We start from the raw sequence: 22706 nt of genomic DNA, 5'->3' as shown, positions 1-22706 counted from the left end.
ATTGCTTGTCATGTTAAACATTGCTATTAATAACTAATAAAACTGCCTATCATGTTAAAACATGCTTTTAATAACTAATAAAACTGCCTATCATGTTAAGGCATGTTTTTAATAACTAATACAACTGCCTATCATGTTAAAACATGTTAATAATAACTAATAACACTGATTATCATGTTAAAACATGCATTTAAAAACCAGTAATACTGCCTATCATGTTAAAACTTGCCACTAATAACGAATAACAGTGTTTATCATTTTAAAACAAGTTTTTGATAACTAATAAAACTGCCTATCATGTTAAAACATGTTAATTATAACTAATATCACTGATTATCATGTTAAAACATGCTTTTAAAAACCAATAATACTGCCTATCATGTTAAAAACTTGCCACTAATAACCAATAACAGTGTTTATCATTTTAAAACATGTTTTTAATAACTAATAAAACTGCCTATCATGTTAAAACATGCTTTTAATAACTAATAACACTGCCTATCATGTTAAAACATGCTTTTAAAAACCAATAATACTTCCTATCATGTTAAAACTTGCCACTAATAACGAATAAAAGTGTTTATCATGTTAAAACATGTTTGTTTTTAATAACTAATAAAACTGCCTATCATGTTAAAACATGTTAATAATAACTAATAACACTGATTATCATGTTAAAACATGCTCTTAAAAACAATAATACTGCCTATCATGTTAAAACTTGTTAATAATAACTAATAACACTGCTTATCTTGTTAAAACATACTTTTAATAACTAATAACACTGCCCATCATGTGAAAACATGCTTTTGAAAACCAATAATACTGCCTATCATGTTAAAACATGCTTTTAAAAATCAATAATACTGTCTCTTATGTTAAAACATGTTAATAATAACTAATAACACTGCTTATCTTGTTAAAACATAATTTTAATAACTAATAACACTGCTTATCTTGTTAAAACATGCTTTTGAAATCAATAATACTGCCTATCATGTTAAAACGTCTTTTTAATAACTAATAAAACTGCCCATAATGTTAAAACATGTTAATAACTAATAAAACTGCCTATCGTGTTAAAATATGCTAATAATAAATAATAACACTGATTATCATGTTAAAACATGCTTTTAAAAACAATAATACTGCCTATCATGTAAAAACATGCTTTCAAAAAACAATAATACTGCCTATCGTGTTAAAACTTGTTAATAATAACTAATAACACTCCTTATCTTGTTAAAACATACTTTTAATAACTAATAACACTGCCTATCATGTTAAAAAATGCTTTTAAAAACCAATAATACTGCCTATCATGTTAAAACGTGCCACTAATAACGAATAAAAGTGTTAATATGTTAAGACATGTTTTTATTAACTAATAAAACTGCCTATCATGTTTAAACATGTTAATAGTAACTAATAAAACTGCCTATCATGTTAAAACATGCTTTTAATAACTAATAACACTGCCTATTGTGTTAAAACTTGCCACTAATAACGAATAAAAGTGTTTATCATGTTAAAACATTTTTTTGATAAGTAATAAAACTGCCTGTCATGTTAAAACATGTTATCAAAAACTAATAACACTGCCTATCATGTTAAAACATGTTATCAAAAACTAATAATACTGCCTGTCATGTAAAACTTGTTAATAATAACTAATAACACTGCTTATCTTGTTAAAACATACTTTTAATAACTAATAAAACTGCCTATCATGTTAAAACATGCTTTTAAAAACCAGTAATACTGCCTATCATGTTAAAACTTGACACTAATAACGAATAAAAGTGTTTATCATGTTAAAACATGTTAATAATAACTAATAACACAGATTATCATGATAAAACACGATTTTAAAAACAATAATACTGCCTATCATGTTAAAACATGCTTTTAATAACTAATAACACTGCCTATCATGTCAAAACATGCTTTTAAAAACCAATAATACTGCTTATCATGTTAAAACATGTTAGTAATAACTAATAACACTGATTATCATGTTAAAACATGCTTTTAAAAACAATAATACTGCCTATCATGTTAAAACATGCTTTTAAAAAGCAATAATACTGCCTATCATGTAAAAACATGCTTTTAAAAAACAATAATACTGCCTGTCATGTTAAAACTTGTTAATAACTAATAACACTGCTTATCTTGTTAATACATTCTTTTAATAACTAATAACACTGCCTATCATGTCAAAACATGCTCTTAAAAACCAATAATACTGCTTATCATGTTAAAACATGTTAATAATAACTAATAACACTGATTATCATGTTAAAACATGCTTTTAAAAACAATAATACTGCCTATCATGTTAAAACATGATTTTAAAAAGCAATAATACTGCCTATCATGTAAAAACATGCTTTTAAAAAACAATAATACTGCCTATCATGTTAAAACTTGTTAATAACTAATAACACTGCTTATCTTGTTAATACATTCTTTTAATAACTAATAACACTGCCTATCATGTCAAAACATGCTTTTAAAAACCAATAATACTGCTTATCATGTTAAAACATGTTAATAATAACTAATAACACTGATTATCATGTTAAAACATGCTTTTAAAAACAATAATACTGCCTATCATGTAAAAACATGCTTTTAAAAAACAATAATACTGTCTATCATGTTAAAACTTGTTAATAACTAATAACACTGCTTATCTTGTTAATACATACTTTTAATAACTAATAAAACTGCCTATCATGTTAAAACATGTTTTTAATAACTAATAAAACTGCCTATCATGTTAAAACATGCTTTTAATAACAATACTGCCTATCATGTTAAAACTTGCCACTAATAACGAATAAGAGTGTTTATCATGTTAAAACATGTTTTTAATAACTAATAACATTGCCTATCATGTTAAAACATGCTTTTAAAAACCAATAATACTTCCTATCATGTTAAAACTTGCCACTAATAACGAATAAGAGTGTTTATCATGTTAAAACATGTTTTTAATAACTAATAAAACTCCCTATCATGTTAAAACATGCTTTTAATAACAAATAACACTGCCTATCATGTTAAAACATGCTTTTAATAACTAATAACACTGCCTATCATGTTGAAACATGTTATCAAAAACTAATAATACTGCCTGTCATGTAAAACTTGTTAATAATAACTAAAAACACTGCTTATCGTGTTAAAACATACTTTTAATAACTAATAACACTGCCTATCATGTTAAAACATGCTTTTAAAAACCAGTAATACTGCCTATCATGTTAAAACTTGCCACTAATAACGAATAAGAGTGTTTATCATGTTAAAACATGTTTTTAATAACTAATAACATTGCCTATCATGTTAAAACATGCTTTTAAAAACCAATAATACTTCCTATCATGTTAAAACTTGCCACTAATAACGAATAAGAGTGTTTATCATGTTAAAACATGTTTTTAATAACTAATAAAACTCCCTATCATGTTAAAACATGCTTTTAATAACAAATAACACTGCCTATCATGTTAAAACATGCTTTTAATAACTAATAACACTGCCTATCATGTTGAAACATGTTATCAAAAACTAATAATACTGCCTGTCATGTAAAACTTGTTAATAATAACTAAAAACACTGCTTATCGTGTTAAAACATACTTTTAATAACTAATAACACTGCCTATCATGTTAAAACATGCTTTTAAAAACCAGTAATACTGCCTATCATGTTAAAACTTGCCACTAATAACGAATAAAAGTGTTTATCATGTTAAAACATGTTAATAATAACTAATAACACTGATTGTCATGATAAAACATGATTTTAAAAACAATAATTCTGCCTATCATGTTAAAACATGCTTTTAAAAACCAATAATACTGCCTATCATGTTAAAACATGCTTTTAATAACAAATAACACTGCCTATGATGTTAAAACATGCTTTTAAAAACCAATAATACTGCATATCATGTTAAAACTTGCCACTAATAACGGATAAGTGTTTATCATGTTAAAACAAATTTTTAATAACTAATAACACTGATTATCATGTTAAAACATGCTTTTAAAAACAATAAAACTGCCTATCATGTTAAAACATGCTTTTAAAAACAATAAAACTGCCTATCATGTTAAAACATGTTAATAATAACTAATAATACTGATTATCATATTAAAACATGCTTTTAAAAACAATAATACTGCCTATCATGTTAAAACATGCTTTTAAAAATCAATAATACTGCCTATCGTGTTAAAACATGTTAATAATAACTAATAACACTGATTATCATGTTAAAACATGCTTTTAAAAAGAATAATACTGCCTATCATGTAAAAACATGCTTTTAACAAACAATAATACTGCCTATCATGTTAAAACTTGTTAATAATAACTAATAACACTGCTTATCTTGTTAAAACATGCTTTTAAAAACCAATAATACTGCATATCATGTTAAAACTTGCCACTAATAACGGATAAAAGTGTTTATCATGTTAAAACATGTTTTTAATAACTAATAACACTGATTATCATGTTAAAACATGCTTTTAAAGACCAATAATACTGCCTATCATGTAAAAACTTGCCACTAATAACGAATAAATGTGTTAATATGTTAAAACATGTTTTTAATAACTAATAAAACTGCTTATCATGTTAAAACATGTTAATAATAACTAATAACACTGATTATCATGTTAAAACATACTTTTAAAAACAATAATACTGCCTATCATGTTAAAACATGTCTTTAATAACTACTAATACTGCCTATCGTGTTAAAACATGTTAATAATAACTAATAACACTGATTATCATGTTAAAACATGCTTTTAAAAACAATAATACTGCCTACCATGTAAAAACATGCTTTTAAAAAACAATAATACTTCCTATCATGTTAAAACTTGTTAATAATAACACTGATTATCATGTTAAAACATGCTTTTAAAAACCAATAATACTGCCTATCATGTTAAAACATGCTTTTAAAAACCAATAATACTGCCTATCATGTTAAAAATTTGCCACTAATAACGAATAACAGTGTTTATCATTTTAAAACCTGTTTTTAAAAATAATAATACTGCCTATCATGTTAAAACATGCTTTTAAAAATCAATAATACTGCCTGTCGTGTTAAAACATGTTAATAATAACTAATAACACTGATTATCATGTTAAAACATGCTTTTAAAAACAATAATACTGCCTATCATGTTAAAACATGCTTTTAAAAATCAATAATACTGCCAATTGTGTCAAAACATGTTAATAATAACACTTATTATCATGTTAAAACATGCTTTTAAAAAAAATAATACTGCCTATCATGTTACAACTTGTTAATAAAAGCTAATAACACCGCTTATTTTGTTAAAACATAATTTTAATAACTAATAACACTGCCTATAATGTTAAAACATGCTTTTAAAGACAATAATACTGCCTATCATGTAAAAACTGGTTAATAATAACTAATAACACTGATTATCATGTTAAAACATGTTTTTAATAATTAATAAAACTGCCTATCATGTTAAAACATCTTTTAAATAACAAATAACACTGCCTATCATGTTAAAACATGCTTTTAAAAACCAGTAATACTGCCTATCATGTTAAAACTTGCCACTAATAACGAATAAAAGTGTTTATCATGTTAAAACGTGTTTTTAATAACTAATAAAACTGCCTATCATGTTAAAACATGTTAATAATAACTAACACTGATTATCATGTTAAAACATGCTTTTAAAAACAATAATACTGCCTATCGAATAACAGTGTTTATCAGTGTTAATAACTAATAACAGTGTTATTTATCAGTGTTAATAACTAATAACTAATGTTTTAATAACTAATAAAACTGCCTATCATGTTAAAACATGCTTTTAATAACAAATACAACTGCCTATCATGTTAAACATGCTTTTAACTACTAATAACACTGCCTATCATGTTAAAACATGCTTTTAAAAACCAATAATACTGCCTATCATGTTAAAACTTGCCACTAATAACTAATAAAACTGCCTATCATGTTAAAACATGTTAATAATAACTAATAACACTGATTATCATGTTAAAACATGCTTTTAAAAACAATAATACTGCCTATCATGTAAAAACCTGCTTTTAAAAAACAATAATACTGCTTATCATGTTAAAACTTGTTAATAATAACTAATAACACTGATTATCATGTTAAAACATGCTTTTGAAAACAATAATACTGCCTATCATGTTAAAACTTGTTAATAATAACTAATAACACTGCTTATCTTGTTAAAACATACTTTTAATAACCAATAACACTGTCTGTCATGTTAAAACATGTTGTTAATAACTAATAATAAAACATGCTTTTACCAACTACATTCACAGTATGAGCAGTGATAGCAAACACCACATTAGCTACAGGATGAGTCAACAGTTAGGAAAGGTTAGTGCAAGATTTGTTTTGCCTGTGTGTGTGTGTGCGTGCGTGCGTGCGTGCGTGCGTGCGTGCGTGCGTGCGTGCGTGCGTCCGTCCGTCCGTCCGTCCGTCCGTCCGTCCGTCCGTATCCTGTGTTGTACACAGAGGTGGGTAGAGTAGCCAGAAATTGTACTCAAGTAAGAGTACTGTTACTTTAGAGATTTATTACTCAAGTAAAAGTAAGGAGTAGTGACCCAAATATTTACTTGAGTAAAAGTATAAAGTATGTTGTGAAAAAACTACTCAAGTACTGAGTAACTGATGAGTAACCTGTTTGTTTAATGATTACGGCAACATATAATGCACAAAAACATAAAAATAGCAATGAGCAAATTCAGAGCCAGGAATATCTCTTAAGCAACTAAAACAATATTATATATTAAATAATAATACATTAAAATAAAAAAAAATTAAGGCAAATTGAGCCACAATAACTTAACAGCACCATAGGCTCAGTAGGCATTGATTGATTGATTGATTGATTGATTGATTGATTGATTGAAACTTGTATTAGTAGATTGTAGTACAGTACATATTCCGTACAATTGACCACTAAATGGTAACACCCCAATAAGTTTTTCAATATATCTATATATATATCTATATATATATCTATATATATATATATAGATGTATATACATATACATACACACATATCATATATATATATATATATATATATATATATATATACATTTATATATACAGTATATAATTTATACTTATTTATTTTGCCATTTTTGTTCACATGTTAAAGGTGTTTTAATGAATACACATGCATGTTTAACATATAGATTCCTATCTTTAATGAAGACAAGAATGTAAGTTGGTGTATTACCTGATTCTGATGACTTGCATTGATTGGAATCAGACAGTATAGTGCTGATAACGTCCCGGTTTTCAAATGGAGGAGAAAAAAAGTTCCTCTTTTCTGTCTAATACCACATGAAAGTCGTTGGTTTTTGGCATCTTATTTGTCCAGCTTCCATATTCGTTTTTATACACTTTACAAGAAATACATTGGCGGCAAACTCCGTAGCTTGCTAGCTTGTTTGCGCTGGCTTTCGGAGACTCTTATTTTGTTAGCGCAGGCGCGACGGGGCGGCGCTTTTATTGTGAAGACAGGAAGTGTGCGATCAGTCTTTAGGCTTTTGACGGGAAGTACGGTTGAAATAAAAAAAGTGTCTTTTTTCCTTCACACTTTTGATTGATTGGTTGATTGATTGAAACTTTTATTAGTAGATTGCACAGTACAGTACATATTCTGTACAATTGACCACTAAATGGTAACACCCCAATAAGTTTTTCAACATGTCGGGTTCTACGTGTGACGGTCACGTGACCACCTGGCTCTGTTTGATTGGTCCAACGTCACCAATGACTGCATTTGATTGGTGAAACGCAGGCATGCGTAGTTCCTACTTTGAATGCGTGTCTGACAAAATCAAAACAAACAAAGCGTGCATCAACAGATCGATAAAAAAAAAAAAAGTAGCGAGTAGCGACCTGATTGCAGATAAATGGAGCGGAGTAAAAGTAGTGTTTCTTCTCTATAAATATACTCAAGTAAAAGTATTTTGCATAAAAACTACTCTTAGAAGTACAATTTATCCCAAAAGTTACTCAAGTAGATGTAACGGAGTAAATGTAGCGCGTTACTACCCACCTCTGGTTGTACACACACAAAGTGTACCTGTGTTATTGTTCTCCTGTGCTCATTTTGTCGATGTGGATGTGGCACGGATGCAACATGCTGTGCAGAATGTGGATGTGGCATGAATGCAACATGCTGTGCAGGATGTGGATGTGGCATGAATGCAACATGCTGTGCAGGATGTGGATGTGGCATGAATGCAACATGCTGTGCAGGATGTGGATGTGGCATGAATGCAACATGCTGTGCAGGATGTGGATGTGGCATGAATGCAACATGCTGTGCAGGATGTGGATGTGGCATGAATGCAACATGCTGTGCAGGATGTGGATGTGGCATGGATGCAACATGCTGTGCAGGATGTGGATGTGGCACGGATGCAACATGCTGTGCAGAATGTGGATGTGGCATGAATGCAACATGCTCTGCAGGATGTGGATGTGGCATGAATGCAACATGCTGTGCAGGATGTGGATGTGGCATGAATGCAACATGCTGTGCAGGATGTGGATGTGGCATGAATGCCACATGCTGTGCAGGATGTGGACGTGGCATGAATGCAACATGCTGTGCAGGATGTGGATGTGGCATGAATGCAACATGCTGTGCAGGATGTGGATGTGGCATGGATGCAACATGCTGTGCAGGATGTGGATGTGGCATGGATGCAACATGCTGTGCAGGATGTGGATGTGGCATGGATGCAACATGCTGTGCAGGATGTGGATGTGGCATGAATGCAACATGCTGTGCAGGATGTGGATGTGGCATCAATGCAACATGCTGTGCAGGATGTGGATGTGGCATCAATGCAACATGCTGTGCAGGATGTGGATGTGGCATGAATGCAACATGCTGTGCAGGATGTGGATGTGGCATGAATGCAACATGCTGTGCAGGATGTGGATGTGGCATGAATGCAACATGCTGTGCAGGATGTGGATGTGGCATGAATGCAACATGCTGTGCAGGATGTGGATGTGGCATGAATGCAACATGCTGTGCAGGATGTGGATGTGGCATGAATGCAACATGCTGTGCAGGATGTGGATGTGGCATGAATGCAACATGCTGTGCAGGATGTGGATGTGGCATGGATGCAACAATGAGAGTTTGTGATGACATCCTTTAGGAAAAAGCTTTCTTTGTATTGTGTTCCCTCATTTAATCCTGTAATGTGGAACTGAAACCAGAAAAAAACTCCAGACATTACACTTCTTAAAATGTTCTTCTAATCACACCTTATTTTCAGTATTTTACATGGTGGATTTTACTAGTTCCTCAAGGTTCCACTTTAGGTTACTTCTACTAGTGGTGTTCCTCAAGGTTACACCTTAGGTTAGTTCTACTAGTGGTGTTCCTCAAGGTTTCACCTTAGGTTAGTTCTACCAGTGGTGTTCCTCAAGGTCCCACCTAAGGTTTGTTCTACTTTTGGTGTTCCTCAAGCTTCCACCTTAGGTTAGTTCTACTAGTGGTGTTCCTCAAGGTTCCACCTTAGGTTAGTTCTACTAGTGGTGTTCCTCAAGGTTCCACCATAGGTTAGTTCTACTAGTGGTGTTCCTCAAGGTTCCACTTTAGGTTAGGTCTACTAGTGGTGTTCCTCTGGGTTCCACCTTAGGTTAGTTCTACTAGTGGTGTTCCTCAAGGTTCCACCTTAAGTTAGTTCTACTAGCGGTGTTCCTCAAGGTTCCACCTTAGGTTAGTTCTACTAGTGGTGTTCCTCAAGGTTTCACCTTAGGTTAGTTCTACTAGTGTTGTTCCTCAAGGTTTCACCTTAGGTTAGTTCTACTAGTGGTGTTCCTCAAGGTCCCACCTTAGGTTAGTTCTACCCGTGGTGTTCTTTAAGGTTCCACCTAAGGTTTGTTCTACTTGTGGTGTTCCTCAAGGTTCCACCATAGGTTAGTTCTACTAGTGGTGTTCCTCAAGGTTCCACTTTAGGTTAGGTCTACTAGTGGTGTTCCTCTGGTTTCCACCTTAGGTTAGTTCTACTAGTGGTGTTCCTCAAGGTTCCACCTTAAGTTAGTTCTACTAGCGGTGTTCCTCTGGGTTCCACCTTAGGTTAGTTCTACTAGTGGTGTTCCTCAAGGTTCCACCTTAAGTTAGTTCTACTAGCGGTGTTCCTCAAGGTTCCACCTTAGGTTAGTTCTACTAGTGGTGTTCCTCAAGGTTCCACATTAGGTTAGTTCTACTAGTGGTGTTCCTCAAGGTTCCACCTTAGGTTAGTTCTACTTTTGGCATTCCTCAAGGTTCCCCCTTAGGTTAGTTCTACTAGTGGTGTTCCTCACGGTTCCACCTTAGGTCAGTTCTACTATTGGTGTTCCTCAAGGTCCCACCTAAGGTTAATTTTACTACTGGTGTTCCTCAAGGTCCCACCTTGGGTTAGTTCTACTCGTGATGTTCCTCAAGGTCCCACCTTAGGTTAGTTCTACTAGTGGTGTTCCTCAAGGTTCCACCTTAGGTTAGTTCTACTAGTGGTGTTCCTCAAGGTCCCACCTTACGTTAGTTCTACTAGTGGTGTTCCTCAAGGTTTCACCTTAGGTTAGTTCTACTAGTGGTGTTCCTCAAGGTTACACCTTAGGTTAGTTCTAATAGTGGTGTTCCTCAAGGTTTCACCTTAGGTTAGTTCTACTAGTGTTGTTCCTCAAGGTTTCACCTTAGGTTAGTTCTACTAGTGGTGTTCCTCAAGGTCCCACCTTAGGTTAGTTCTACCCGTGGTGTTCTTCAAGGTTCCACCTAAGGTTTGTTCTACTTGTGGTGTTCCTCAAGGTTCCACCTTAGGTTAGTTCTACTTTTGGCATTCCTCAAGGTTCCCCCTTAGGTTAGTTCTACTAGTGGTGTTCCTCACGGTTCCACCTTAGGTCAGTTCTACTATTGGTGTTCCTCAAGGTCCCACCTAAGGTTAATTTTACTACTGGTGTTCCTCAAGGTCCCACCTTGGGTTAGTTCTACTCGTGATGTTCCTCAAGGTCCCACCTTAGGTTAGTTCTACTAGTGGTGTTCCTCAAGGTTCCACCTTAGGTTAGTTCTACTAGTGGTGTTCCTCAAGGTCCCACCTTACGTTAGTTCTACTAGTGGTGTTCCTCAAGGTTTCACCTTAGGTTAGTTCTACTAGTGGTGTTCCTCAAGGTTACACCTTAGGTTAGTTCTAATAGTGGTGTTCCTCAAGGTTTCACCTTAGGTTAGTTCTACTAGTGTTGTTCCTCAAGGTTTCACCTTAGGTTAGTTCTACTAGTGGTGTTCCTCAAGGTCCCACCTTAGGTTAGTTCTACCCGTGGTGTTCTTCAAGGTTCCACCTAAGGTTTGTTCTACTTGTGGTGTTCCTCAAGCTTCCACCTTAGGTTAGTTCTACTAGTGGTGTTCGTCAAGGTTCCACCCTAGGTTAGTTTTTCTAGTGGTAATCCTCAAGGTTCCACCTTAGGTTAGTTCTACTAGTGGTGTTTCTCAAGGTCCCACCTTAGGTTAGTTCTACTAGTGGTGTTCCTCAAGGTTCCACCTTAGGTTAGTTCTACTAGTGGTGTTTCTCAAGGTCCCACCTTAGGTTAGTTCTACTAGTGGTGTTTCTCAAGGTCCCACCTTAGGTTAGTTCTACTAGTGGTGTACCTCAATGTCCCACCTTAGGTTAGTTCTACTAGCGGTGTTCCTCAATGTCCCACCTTAGGTTAGTTCTACTAGTGGTGTACCTCAATGTCCCACCTTAGGTTAGTTCTACTAGCGGTGTTCCTCAAGGTTCCACCCTAGGTTAGTTTTACTAGTGGCGTTCCTCAAGGTCCCACCTTAGGTTAGTTTTTCTAGTGGTAATCCTCAAGGTTCCACCTTAGGTTAGTTCTACTAGTGGTGTTTCTCAAGGTCCCACTTTAGGTTAGTTCTACTAGTGGTGTACCTCAATGTCCCACCTTAGGTTAGTTCTACTAGCGGTGTTCCTCAAGGTTCCACCTTAGGTTAGTTCTACTCGTGGTGTTCTTCAAGGGCCCACCTTAGGTTAGTTCTACTAGTGGTGTTCCTCAAGGTTCCACCTAAGGTTAGTTCTACTCGTGGTGTTCCTCAAGCTTCCACCTTAGGTTAGTTCTACTGGTGGTGTTCCTCAAGGTCCCACCTTATGTTAGTTCTCTTAGTGGTGTTTTTTGCAAATTTGACACTTTTTCCAGCCATACACCTTACACTCATATAACTTGGTATGTGAAACATGTGTCCTGTTAGCATGCTAATATATTCATGCTAATTTTTCAGCTAATTTCACACTTTTTTCTCTAATTCCACTGCCATACACCTTACGGTCACATAACTTGCTATGTAACACATGCTATCATTTGCACGCATGCTAAATGTTTTTTTTTTTTAATGTGCACGCATGCTAAGTGTTTTTTTTTTTTTTAATGTAAACATGCTAAAGTTTTAGGCTAGCTCTCTGGCTCATTTTGTACAAACTCACAGATTCAGACACTCGGCTCCGTATTTAAAGTACAAATGAATATATTGCTGTGCTCCCTGTCAGAGTTTGAGTGTGAGAAAGATGCTTTGGCAGACCTGGTCGGCGATCTGAAAGATAGCGATGTGATCGGCACTCACAGAAGAGGCTTGACTTTTTACAAGAAGAGCTTCTCCCGTGACCAGCTGCTCACCTGGCTGCACAAAAACAAGGCCATGGGTAAGATGGCGCTCCGGCTGCTCTCCAAAGACGGGAGTGAAGTCCTCCGGCGTCACCGCGTGTGTGTTGTGTGTGTGTGTGTGTGTGTGTGTGTGTGTGTGTGTTAGACAAGGCGGCGGCCGCGGACGTGGGCCAGAAATTGTTGGTGAACAAGTACATGGTTGTTGTGCGAGACTGTGGGCAGACGGACGCTGCTTTTGAGGCGAGCAGCGCAGACACGCTTTACAGGCTGCTGGAGGACGATCCTAGTTCAGCCCTCAACGCGGGACAGACCGCCAGCTGCAGTCCCATAGCGGGTAGGTCTGTGGCGGACTCGTCCCGCTCACGCCGACTGACCCTTTGTCAGCTTCTACTCCGTCCTCCTGTTTCTGTGTGCTCGCTTGCTTGTGTCATCTTCTATTGAGCTTCTTTTGGTGGTAAGAAATAACTTTGGTTAGCGTATTTCCGTGAATTGCCGGCAGGGCGCCAATTAATTTAAAAGAGGAAAAAAATGAACGATCGCTGCTCACTTTTGCTGCTTGTTGCCACTTCTTCTGCAGCCCAGTAGTCGCAAGAAGGATCACTAGCCCCTTCTACCACCAGGAGGCGGGAGTCATTGAATGACTCATATTTGACACACGCAGCTACGGTATATTATCAATCAATCAATGTTTATTTATATAGCCCCAAATCACAAAAATCATTACGACTACGACATCCTCGGAAGAACCCACAAAAGGGCAAGGAAAACTCACACCCAGTGGGCAGGGAGAATTCACATCCAGTGGGACGCCAGTGACAATGCTGACTATGAGAAACCTTGGAGAGGACCTCAGATGTGGGCAACCCCCTCCCCATCTAAGGGACCGAAAGCAATGGATGTCGAGCGGGTCTAACAGGATACTGTGAAAGTTCAATCCATAGTGGCTCCAACACAGCCGCGAGAGTTCAGTTCAAAGCGGATCCAAGACAGCAGCGAGAGTCCCGTCCACAGGAAACCATCCCAAGCGGAGGCGGATCAGCAGCGTAGAGATGTCCCCAACCGATACACAGGCGAGCGGTCCATCCTGGGTCCCGATGAGCGGTCCACCCCGGGTCTCGACTCTGGACAGCCAATACTTAATCCATGGTCATCGGACCGGACCCCCTCCACAAAGGAGGGGGGGACATAGGAGAAAAAAGAAAAGAAGCGGCAGATCAACTGGTCTAAAAAGGAGGTCTATTTAAAGGCTAGAGTATACAGATGAGTTTTAAGGTGAGACTTAAATGCTTCTACTGAGGTAGCATCTCGAACTGTTACCGGGAGGGCATTCCAGAGTACTGGAGCCCGAACGGAAAACGCTCTATAGCCCGCAGACTTTTTTTGGGCTTTAGGAATCACTAATAAGCCGGAGTCTTTTGAACGCAGATTTCTTGCCGGGACATATGGTACAATACAATCGGCAAGATAGGATGGAGCTAGACCGTGTAGTATTTTATACGTAAGTAGTAAAACCTTAAAGTCACATCTTAAGTGCAGGTGAGCCAGTATAGGTATATATGTATGTATATATGTATATAAAGGTACATACAGTATAGGCGTAATGTGATCAAACTTTCTTGTTCTTGACAAAAGTCCATAGGGGATCTAACATAATAGTCTGAGAGTCCAGTTCATAGTGGATCTAACCTAATAGTGTGAGAGTCCAGTCCATAGTGGATCTAACATAATAGTGTGAGAGTCCAGTCCATAGTGGATCTAACATAATAGTGTGAGAGTCCAGTCCATAGTGGATCTAACATAATAGTGTGAGAGTCCAGTCCATAGTGGATCTAATACTGTGAGAGTCCAGTCCATAGGGGATCTAACATAATAGTGTGTTTAGTCCATAGTGGATCTAACATAATAGTGAGAGTCCAGTCCATAGTGGATCTAACATAATAGTGTGAGAGTACAGTCCATAGTGGATCTAACATAATAGTGAGAGTCCAGTCCATTGTGGATCTAACATAATATTGGGAGAGTCCAGTCCATAGGGCATCTAACATAATAGTGTGAGTTTAGTCCATAGTGGATCTAACATAATAGTGAGAGTCCAGTCCATAGTGGATCTAACATAATATTGTGAGAGTCCAGTCCATAGTGGATCCAACATAATAGTGTGAGTCCAGTCCATAGTGGATCTAACATAATAGTGTGAGAGTCCAGTCCATAGTGGATCTAACATAATAGTGAGAGTCCAGTCCATTGTGGATCTAACATAATATTGTGAGAGTCCAGTCCATAGTGGATCTAACATAATAGTGAGAGAGTCCAGTCCATAGTGGATCTAACATAATAGTGAGAGTCCAGTCCATAGTGGATCTAACATAATAGTGAGAGTCCAGTCCATAGTGGATCTAACATAATAGTGAGAGTCCAGTCCATACTGGATCTAACATAATAGTGAGAGTCCAGTCCATACTGGATCTAACATAATAGTGTGAGAATCCAGTCCATAGTGGATCTAACATAATATTGTGAGAGTCCAGTCCATAGTGGATCTAACATAATAGTGAGAGTCCAGTCCATAGTGGATCTAACATATTATTGTGAGAGTCCAGTCCATAGTGGATCTAACATAATAGTGAGAGAGTCCAGTCCATAGTGGATCTAACATAATAGTGGGAGTCCAGTCCATACTGGATCTAACATAATAGTGAGAGTCCAGTCCATACTGGATCTAACATAATAGTGAGAGTCCAGTCCATACTGGATCTAACATAATAGTGTGAGTCCAGTCCATAGTGGATCTAACATAATAGTGAGAGTCCAGTCCATAGTGGATCTAACATAATAGTGAGAGTCCAGTCCATACTGGATCTAACATAATAGTGTGAGAGTCCAGTCCATAGTGGATCTAATACTGTGAGAGTCCAGTCCATAGGGGATCTAACATAATAGTGTGAGTTTAGTCCATAGTGGATCTAACATAATAGTGAGAGTCCAGTCCATAGTGGATCTAACATAATAGTGTGAGAGTACAGTCCATAGTGGATCTAACATAATAGTGAGAGTCCAGTCCATTGTGGATCTAACATAATATTGTGAGAGTCCAGTCCATAGTGGATCTAACATAATAGTGTGAGTTTAGTCCATAGTGGATCTAACATAATAGTGAGAGTCCAGTCCATAGTGGATCTAACATAATATTGTGAGAGTCCAGTCCATAGTGGATCCAACATAATAGTGTGAGTCCAGTCCATAGTGGATCTAACATAATAGTGTGAGAGTCCAGTCCATAGTGGATCTAACATAATAGTGTGAGAGTCCAGTCCATAGTGGATCTAACATAATAGTGAGATTCCAGTCCATAGTGGATCTAACATAATAGTGAGAGTCCAGTCCATAGTGGATCTAACATAATAGTGAGAGTCCAGTCCATAGTGGATCTAACATAATAGTGTGAGAGTCCAGTCCATAGTGGATCTAACATAATAGTGTGAGAGTCCAGTCCATAGTGGATTTAACATAATATTGTGAGAGTCCAGTCCATAGTGGATCTAACATAATAGTGAGAGTCCAGTCCATACTGGATCTAACATAATAGTGTGAGAATCCAGTCCATAGTGGATCTAACATAATAGTGTGAGAGTCCAGTCCATAGTGGATCTTACATAATAGTGAGAGTCCAGTCCATACTGGATCCAACATAATAGTGAGAGTCCAGTCCATACTGGATCTAACATAATAGTGTGAGTCCAGTCCATACTGGATCTAACATAATAGTGTGAGTCCAGTCCATAGTGGATCTAACATAATAGTGTGAGAGTCCAGTCCATAGTGGATCTAACATAATAGTGAGAGTCCAGTCCATACCGGATCTAACATAATAGTGTGAGAGTCCAGTCCATAGTGGATCTAATACTGTGAGAGTCCAGTCCATAGGGGATCTAACATAATAGTGTGAGTTTAGTCCATAGTGGATCTAACATAATAGTGAGAGTCCAGTCCATAGTGGATCTAACATAATAGTGTGAGAGTACAGTCCATAGTGGATCTAACATAATAGTGAGAGTCCAGTCCATTGTGGATCTAACATAATATTGTGAGAGTCCAGTCCATAGTGGATCTAACATAATAGTGTGAGTTTAGTCCATAGTGGATCTAACATAATAGTGAGAGTCCAGTCCATAGTGGATCTAACATAATATTGTGAGAGTCCAGTCCATAGTGGATCCAACATAATTGTTTGAGTCCAGTCCATAGTGGATCTAACATAATAGTGTGAGAGTCCAGTCCATAGTGGATCTAACATAATAGTGTGAGAGTCCAGTCCATAGTGGATCTAACATAATAGTGAGAGTCCAGTCCATACTGGATCTAACATAATAGTGTGAGAGTCCAGTCCATAGTGGATCTAATACTGTGAGAGTCCAGTCCATAGGGGATCCAACATAATAGTGTGAGTCCAGTCCATAGTGGATCTAACATAATAGTGTGAGAGTCCAGTCCATAGTGGATCTAACATAATAGTGAGAGTCCAGTCCATTGTGGATCTAACATAATATTGTGAGAGTCCAGTCCGTAGTGGATCTAACATAATAGTGTGAGAGTTCAGTCCATAGTGGATCTAACTTAATAGTGTGAGAGTTCAGTCCATAGTGGATCTAACATAATAGTGTGAGAGTCCAGTCCATAGGGGATCCAACATAATAGTGTGAGTCCAGTCCATAGTGGATCTAACATAATAGTGTGAGAGTCCAGTCCATAGTGGATCTAATACTGTGAGAGTCCAGTCCATAGGGGATCCAACATAATAGTGTGAGTCCAGTCCATAGTGGATCTAACATAATAGTGTGAGAGTCCAGTCCATAGTGGATCTAACATAATAGTGAGAGTCCAGTCCATAGTGGATCTAAAATAATAGTGTGAGAGTTCAGTCCATAGTGGATCTAACTTAATAGTGTGAGAGTTCAGTCCATAGTGGATCTAACATAATAGTGTGAGAGTCCAGTCCATAGTGGATCTAAAATAATATTGTGAGAGTCCAGTCCATATTGGATCTAACATAAAAGTGGGAGTCCAGTCCATAGTGGATCTAACATAATAGTGTGAGTCCAATCCATAGTGGATCTAACATAATAGTGAGAGTCCAGTCCATAGTGGATCTAACATAATAATTTGAAAGTCCAGTCCATAGTGGATCTAACATAATAGTGAGAGTCCAGTCCATAGTGGATCTAACATAATAATGTGAAAGTCCAGTCCATAGTGGATCTAACATAATGGTGTGAGAGTCCAGTCCATAGTGGATCTAACATAATAGTGAGAGTCCAGTCCATAGTGGATCTTACATAATAGTGAGAGCCCAGTCCAGAGTGGATTTAACATAATATTGTGAGTGTCCAGTCCATAGTGGATCCAACATAATAGTGAGAGTCCAGTCCATAGTGGATCTAACATAATATTGTGAGAGTCCAGTCCATAGTGGATCTAACATAATAGTGAGAGTCCAGTCCATAGTGGATCTAACATAATAGTGTGAGAGTCCAGTTCATAGTGGATCTAACATAATAGTGTGGGAGTCCAGCCCATAGTGGATCTAACATAATAGCGTGACAGTCCATAGTGGATCTAACATAATAGTGAGAGTCCAGTCCATTGTGGATCTAACATAATATTGTGAGAGTCCAGTTCATAGTGGATCTAACATAATAGTGAGAGTCCAGTCCATAGTGGATCTAACATAATAATGTGAGTCCAGTCCATAGTGGATCTAACATAATAATGTGAAAGTCCAGTCCATAGTGGATCTAACATAATAGTGAGAGTCCAGTCCATAGTGGATCTAACATAATAGTGAGAGTCCAGTCCATAGTGGATCTAACATAATAGTGTGAGAGTCCAGTCCATAGTGGATCTAACATAATAGTGAGAGTCCAATCCTTAGTGGATCTAACATAATAGTGTGAGAGTCCAGTCCCTAGTGGATCTAACATAATATTGTGAGAGTCCAGTCCATAGTGGATCTAACATAATAGTGTGATAGTCCAGTCTATAGTGGATCCAACATGATAGTGTGAGAGTCCAGTCCTTAGTGGATCTAACATAATAGTGTGAGAGTCCAGTCCATAGTAGATCTAACATAATATTGTGAGAGTCCAGTCCATAGTGGATCTAACATAATAGTGTGAGAGTCCAGTCCATAGTGGATCTAACATAATAGTGTGAGAGTCCAGTCCATAGTGGATCTAACATAATAGTGTGAGAGTCCAGTCCTTAGTGGATCTAACATAATAGTGTGAGAGTCCAGTCCATAGTGGATCTAACATAATAGTGTGGGAGTCCAGCCCATAGTGGATCTGACATAATAGTGTGACAGTCCATAGTGGATCTAACATAATAGTGTGAGAGTCCAGTCCATAGTGGATCTAACATAATAGTGTGAGAGTCCAGTCCATAGTGGATCTAACATAATAGTGAGACTCCAGTCCATAGTGGATCTAACATAATAGTGAGAGTCCGGTCCATAGTGGATCTAACATAATAGCGTGACAGTCCATAGTGGATCTAACGTAATAGTGAGAGTCCAGTCCATAGTGGATCTAACATAATAGTGTGAGAGTCCAGTCCATAGTGGATCTAACGTAATAGTGAGAGTCCAGTCCATAGTGGATCTAACATAATAGTGTGAGAGTCCAGTCCATAGTGGATCTAACATAATAGTGAGCGTCCGGTCCATAGTGGATCTAACATAATAGCGTGACAGTCCATAGTGGATCTAACATAATAGTGAGAGTCCAGTCCATAGTGGATCTAACATAATAGTGTGAGAATCCAGTCCATAGTGGGCCTAACATAATAGTGAGAGTCCAGTCCATAGTGGATCTAACATAATAGTGAGAGTCCAGTCCATAGTGGATCTAGCATAATAGTGAGACTCCAGTCCATAGTGGATCTAACATAATAGTGAGAGAGTCTAGTCCATAGTGGATCTAACATAATAGTGAGAGAGTCCAGTCCATAGTGGATCTAACATAATAGTGAGAGTCCGGTCCATAGTGGATCCAACATAATAGTGAGAGTCCAGTCCATAGTGGGGCCAGCAGGAGACCAACCGGAGCGGGGACGGGTCAACAGCGCAGAGATGTCCCCAACCGATGCACGGACGAGCGGTCCACCCCTGTCCCGACTCTACACAGACAGCACTTCATCCATGGCCACCAGACCTGTGCACCCCCCCGGCCTTCCACAAGGGAGAGGGGGGGCATACAGGAAAAGAAACGGCAGATCAACTTGTCTAAAAAGGGGGTCTATTTAAAGGCTAGTGTATACAAATGAGTTTTAAGATAGTACTTAAATGCTTCTACTGGCATTAGCATTGGCATTTACTTGCTGAAATAAGCAGGGGCGTCCATGATAACGTTGCTTGGATGGCAACATATGTTGCTCCAAAACCTGTATGTACCTTTCAGCATTAATGGTGCCTACACAGATGTGTAAGTTACCCATGCCTTGGGCACTAATACACCCCCATACCATCACACATGCTGGCTTTTGAACTTTGTGCCTTGAACAATCCGGATGGTTCATTTCCTCTTTGTTCTGGAGGACGTGACGTCCACAGTTTCCCCAAAAAAATTTGAAATGTGGAATCATCAGACCAGAACACTTTTCCACTTTGCATCAGTCTATCTTAGATGAGTTTGGGCCCAGCGAAGCCGGCGGCGTTTCTGGGTGTTGTTGATAAATGGCTTTGGCTTTGCATAGTAGAGTTTTAACTTGCACTTACATATGTAATGACCGACTGTACTTACTGACAGTGGTTTTCTGATGTGTCCCTGAGCCCATGTGGTGATAGCCTTTACACACTGATGTGGCTTTTTGATGCAGTACTGCCTGAGGGATCGAAGCTTCATAATATTTTTATTTACCATTTACACAACGTGCCAATTTTACTGGTTTTGGGTTTTGTACAGTGGAACTTCCATTTATAAACTTCATTGGAACTTGAACAGGGTTTATAAATAGAAATGTTTTCCCCGTATAGAACAATGTAAATATGAATAATTGGTTCCAGTCTCGTCAAAAGTCCATATTTTAGTGAAGATTAGTAGACTTCGAACACAAAATAAAGTGTTATATACTACTGGATATCAAACATAATGTGATACATACATTTTCTAATTGATTTCTCTTTAATAACAAGCTAAAACAACAATAAGCTGAACTGTCCTCTATGGGGCAACACGCACACAAGTCCCTTTGGTGCCCTCACAAACAATCAGAAACCACAAAAATCCTTAACTTTAACAACCATATCGCCACCAGTGTTGTCCCTATCAGTACCAAAATTCATTTTGATATTTTTCAAAGTAAAGGGGACCACAAAAAAGACTGAAATTGGCTTTATTTGAAGACACAGTTTTACGATACATGAAGCCTGTTTCTTATCGCAATCAATTAAGAATTTATGGAGTAAATAAAATACTGAACGTACGAAACAACTTGTCTTTTAGTAGTAAGTAAACAAAGACTCCAAATTAGTCTACTGACGTATGCAGTAACATATTGTTTCATTTATCTACCTATTAGTTTGTCTACATTATGAGGGACAAACTGTAAAAAAAATACTATTAATCCACTTGTTCATTTACTGTTAATATCTGCTTATTTTTCTGTTTCAACATGTTCTATCTACACTTCTGTTCAAATGTAATAAATCACTTACTCTTCTTTTCTTTGATACTTTACATTGATTCTGGATGATGATACGGCAAATCTGGGTATGGATTCGATACCAAGTAGTTACAGTATCTCGGTCATAATTTAAGTCCTCAAAGTGTCCAGGTGCGTATTTCATGACTTTATAAACATAATATGAATTAAAAGAAAACAAAAAAAGATTTTCTTATGCTAAAAAATATCAATGAAATCATAGTAGTATCGACACTATTGTACTTGGTATCATTACTGTGGATGTCAGGTGTTGATCCACCCATGGTGTTTTATGTTTACATAATGAGGCCGGTGAGCTATTGTATCCTCCTACGGTGTGTAGTGAAGCGTGTTTAGCTATTCCTCGTCCTCCAGTGATAATGCTACTTGTATTCAAGCTTATATTTTACCACCAACATGTGATTTGTGTTGAGATGTTCTTCTGCTGTAATATCTGCCGTGTGGTGAAGATACTCACTCCACTTCCTGTCTGTGCTTGATGTTTCTAACCCTTCAGTCAACCCAACGAAAGTGTTGGCTGCTCTTAATGTGTCGCTCTTCTGTATTCGATATCATTTGTGCTGTTTGATACGTTGAGTACATTTTAGGACTCATCCAAAGTTTTGCTGTTTTTCTGTCCTCCAGCGGCGGAACTCTCCCTGCTTTTACGTGATCTGATTCTCAAGTTGTTCTCAGATCATCTGTCTGCTGATGGAAAGGTGACTTTTATTTGACATGTTTAATTGTTTATTACACCTGTTTAACAAAAATTATATTTACACTTGTACACACTGTATTTGACAGGTTTATTTGTTTATTACACTTGTTTATCTATATATATGTATAGGTATATGTATACATACATATATATATATATATGTATACATACATGTATATATATATATACATACATACATACATACACATATATATTTATATGTATGTGTGTATATGTATTAATGTGTATATATATATATATATACACATATACATACATATGTACATATACACACACATATACATATATACATACATATATATGTGTATATATGTATATATATGCACAAACCCCGTTTCCATATGAGTTGGGAAATTGTGTTAGATGTAAATATAAACAAAATACAATGATTTGCAAATCCTTTTCAACCCATATTCAGTTGAATATGCTACAAAGACGACATATTTGATGTTCAAACTGATAAACTTTATTTTTTTTTTTTTCAAATAATCATTAACTTTAGGATTTTGATGCCAGCAACACCTGACAA

At 36.6% G+C, this 22706-nt stretch overlaps 1 protein-coding gene across 7 annotated transcripts in view; it reads left to right on the top strand.

Moving 5' to 3' along the window:
• Window positions 1–22706, top strand: part of zgc:152951 (uncharacterized protein LOC569013 homolog) — a 70506-nt gene that overhangs the window by 24872 nt on the left and 22928 nt on the right. For 6 of the 7 annotated variants that reach the window (XM_061879925.1, XM_061879919.1, XM_061879921.1 and 3 more), the window contains 3 exons: window positions 12627–12779; window positions 12887–13075; window positions 22084–22157. In XM_061879925.1, coding sequence (XP_061735909.1) covers window positions 12627–12779; window positions 12887–13075; window positions 22084–22157 — 416 coding nt within the window. The remainder of the gene's footprint in view (window positions 1–12626; window positions 12780–12886; window positions 13076–22083; window positions 22158–22706) is intronic. The other variant, XM_061879926.1, reaches the window with a different exon arrangement.

The sequence above is a fragment of the Nerophis ophidion genome, linkage group LG19, assembly GCF_033978795.1.
Source record: "Nerophis ophidion isolate RoL-2023_Sa linkage group LG19, RoL_Noph_v1.0, whole genome shotgun sequence".
Taxonomy (NCBI): domain Eukaryota; kingdom Metazoa; phylum Chordata; class Actinopteri; order Syngnathiformes; family Syngnathidae; genus Nerophis; species Nerophis ophidion.
This window is presented reverse-complemented; position numbering and strand designations above follow the sequence as displayed.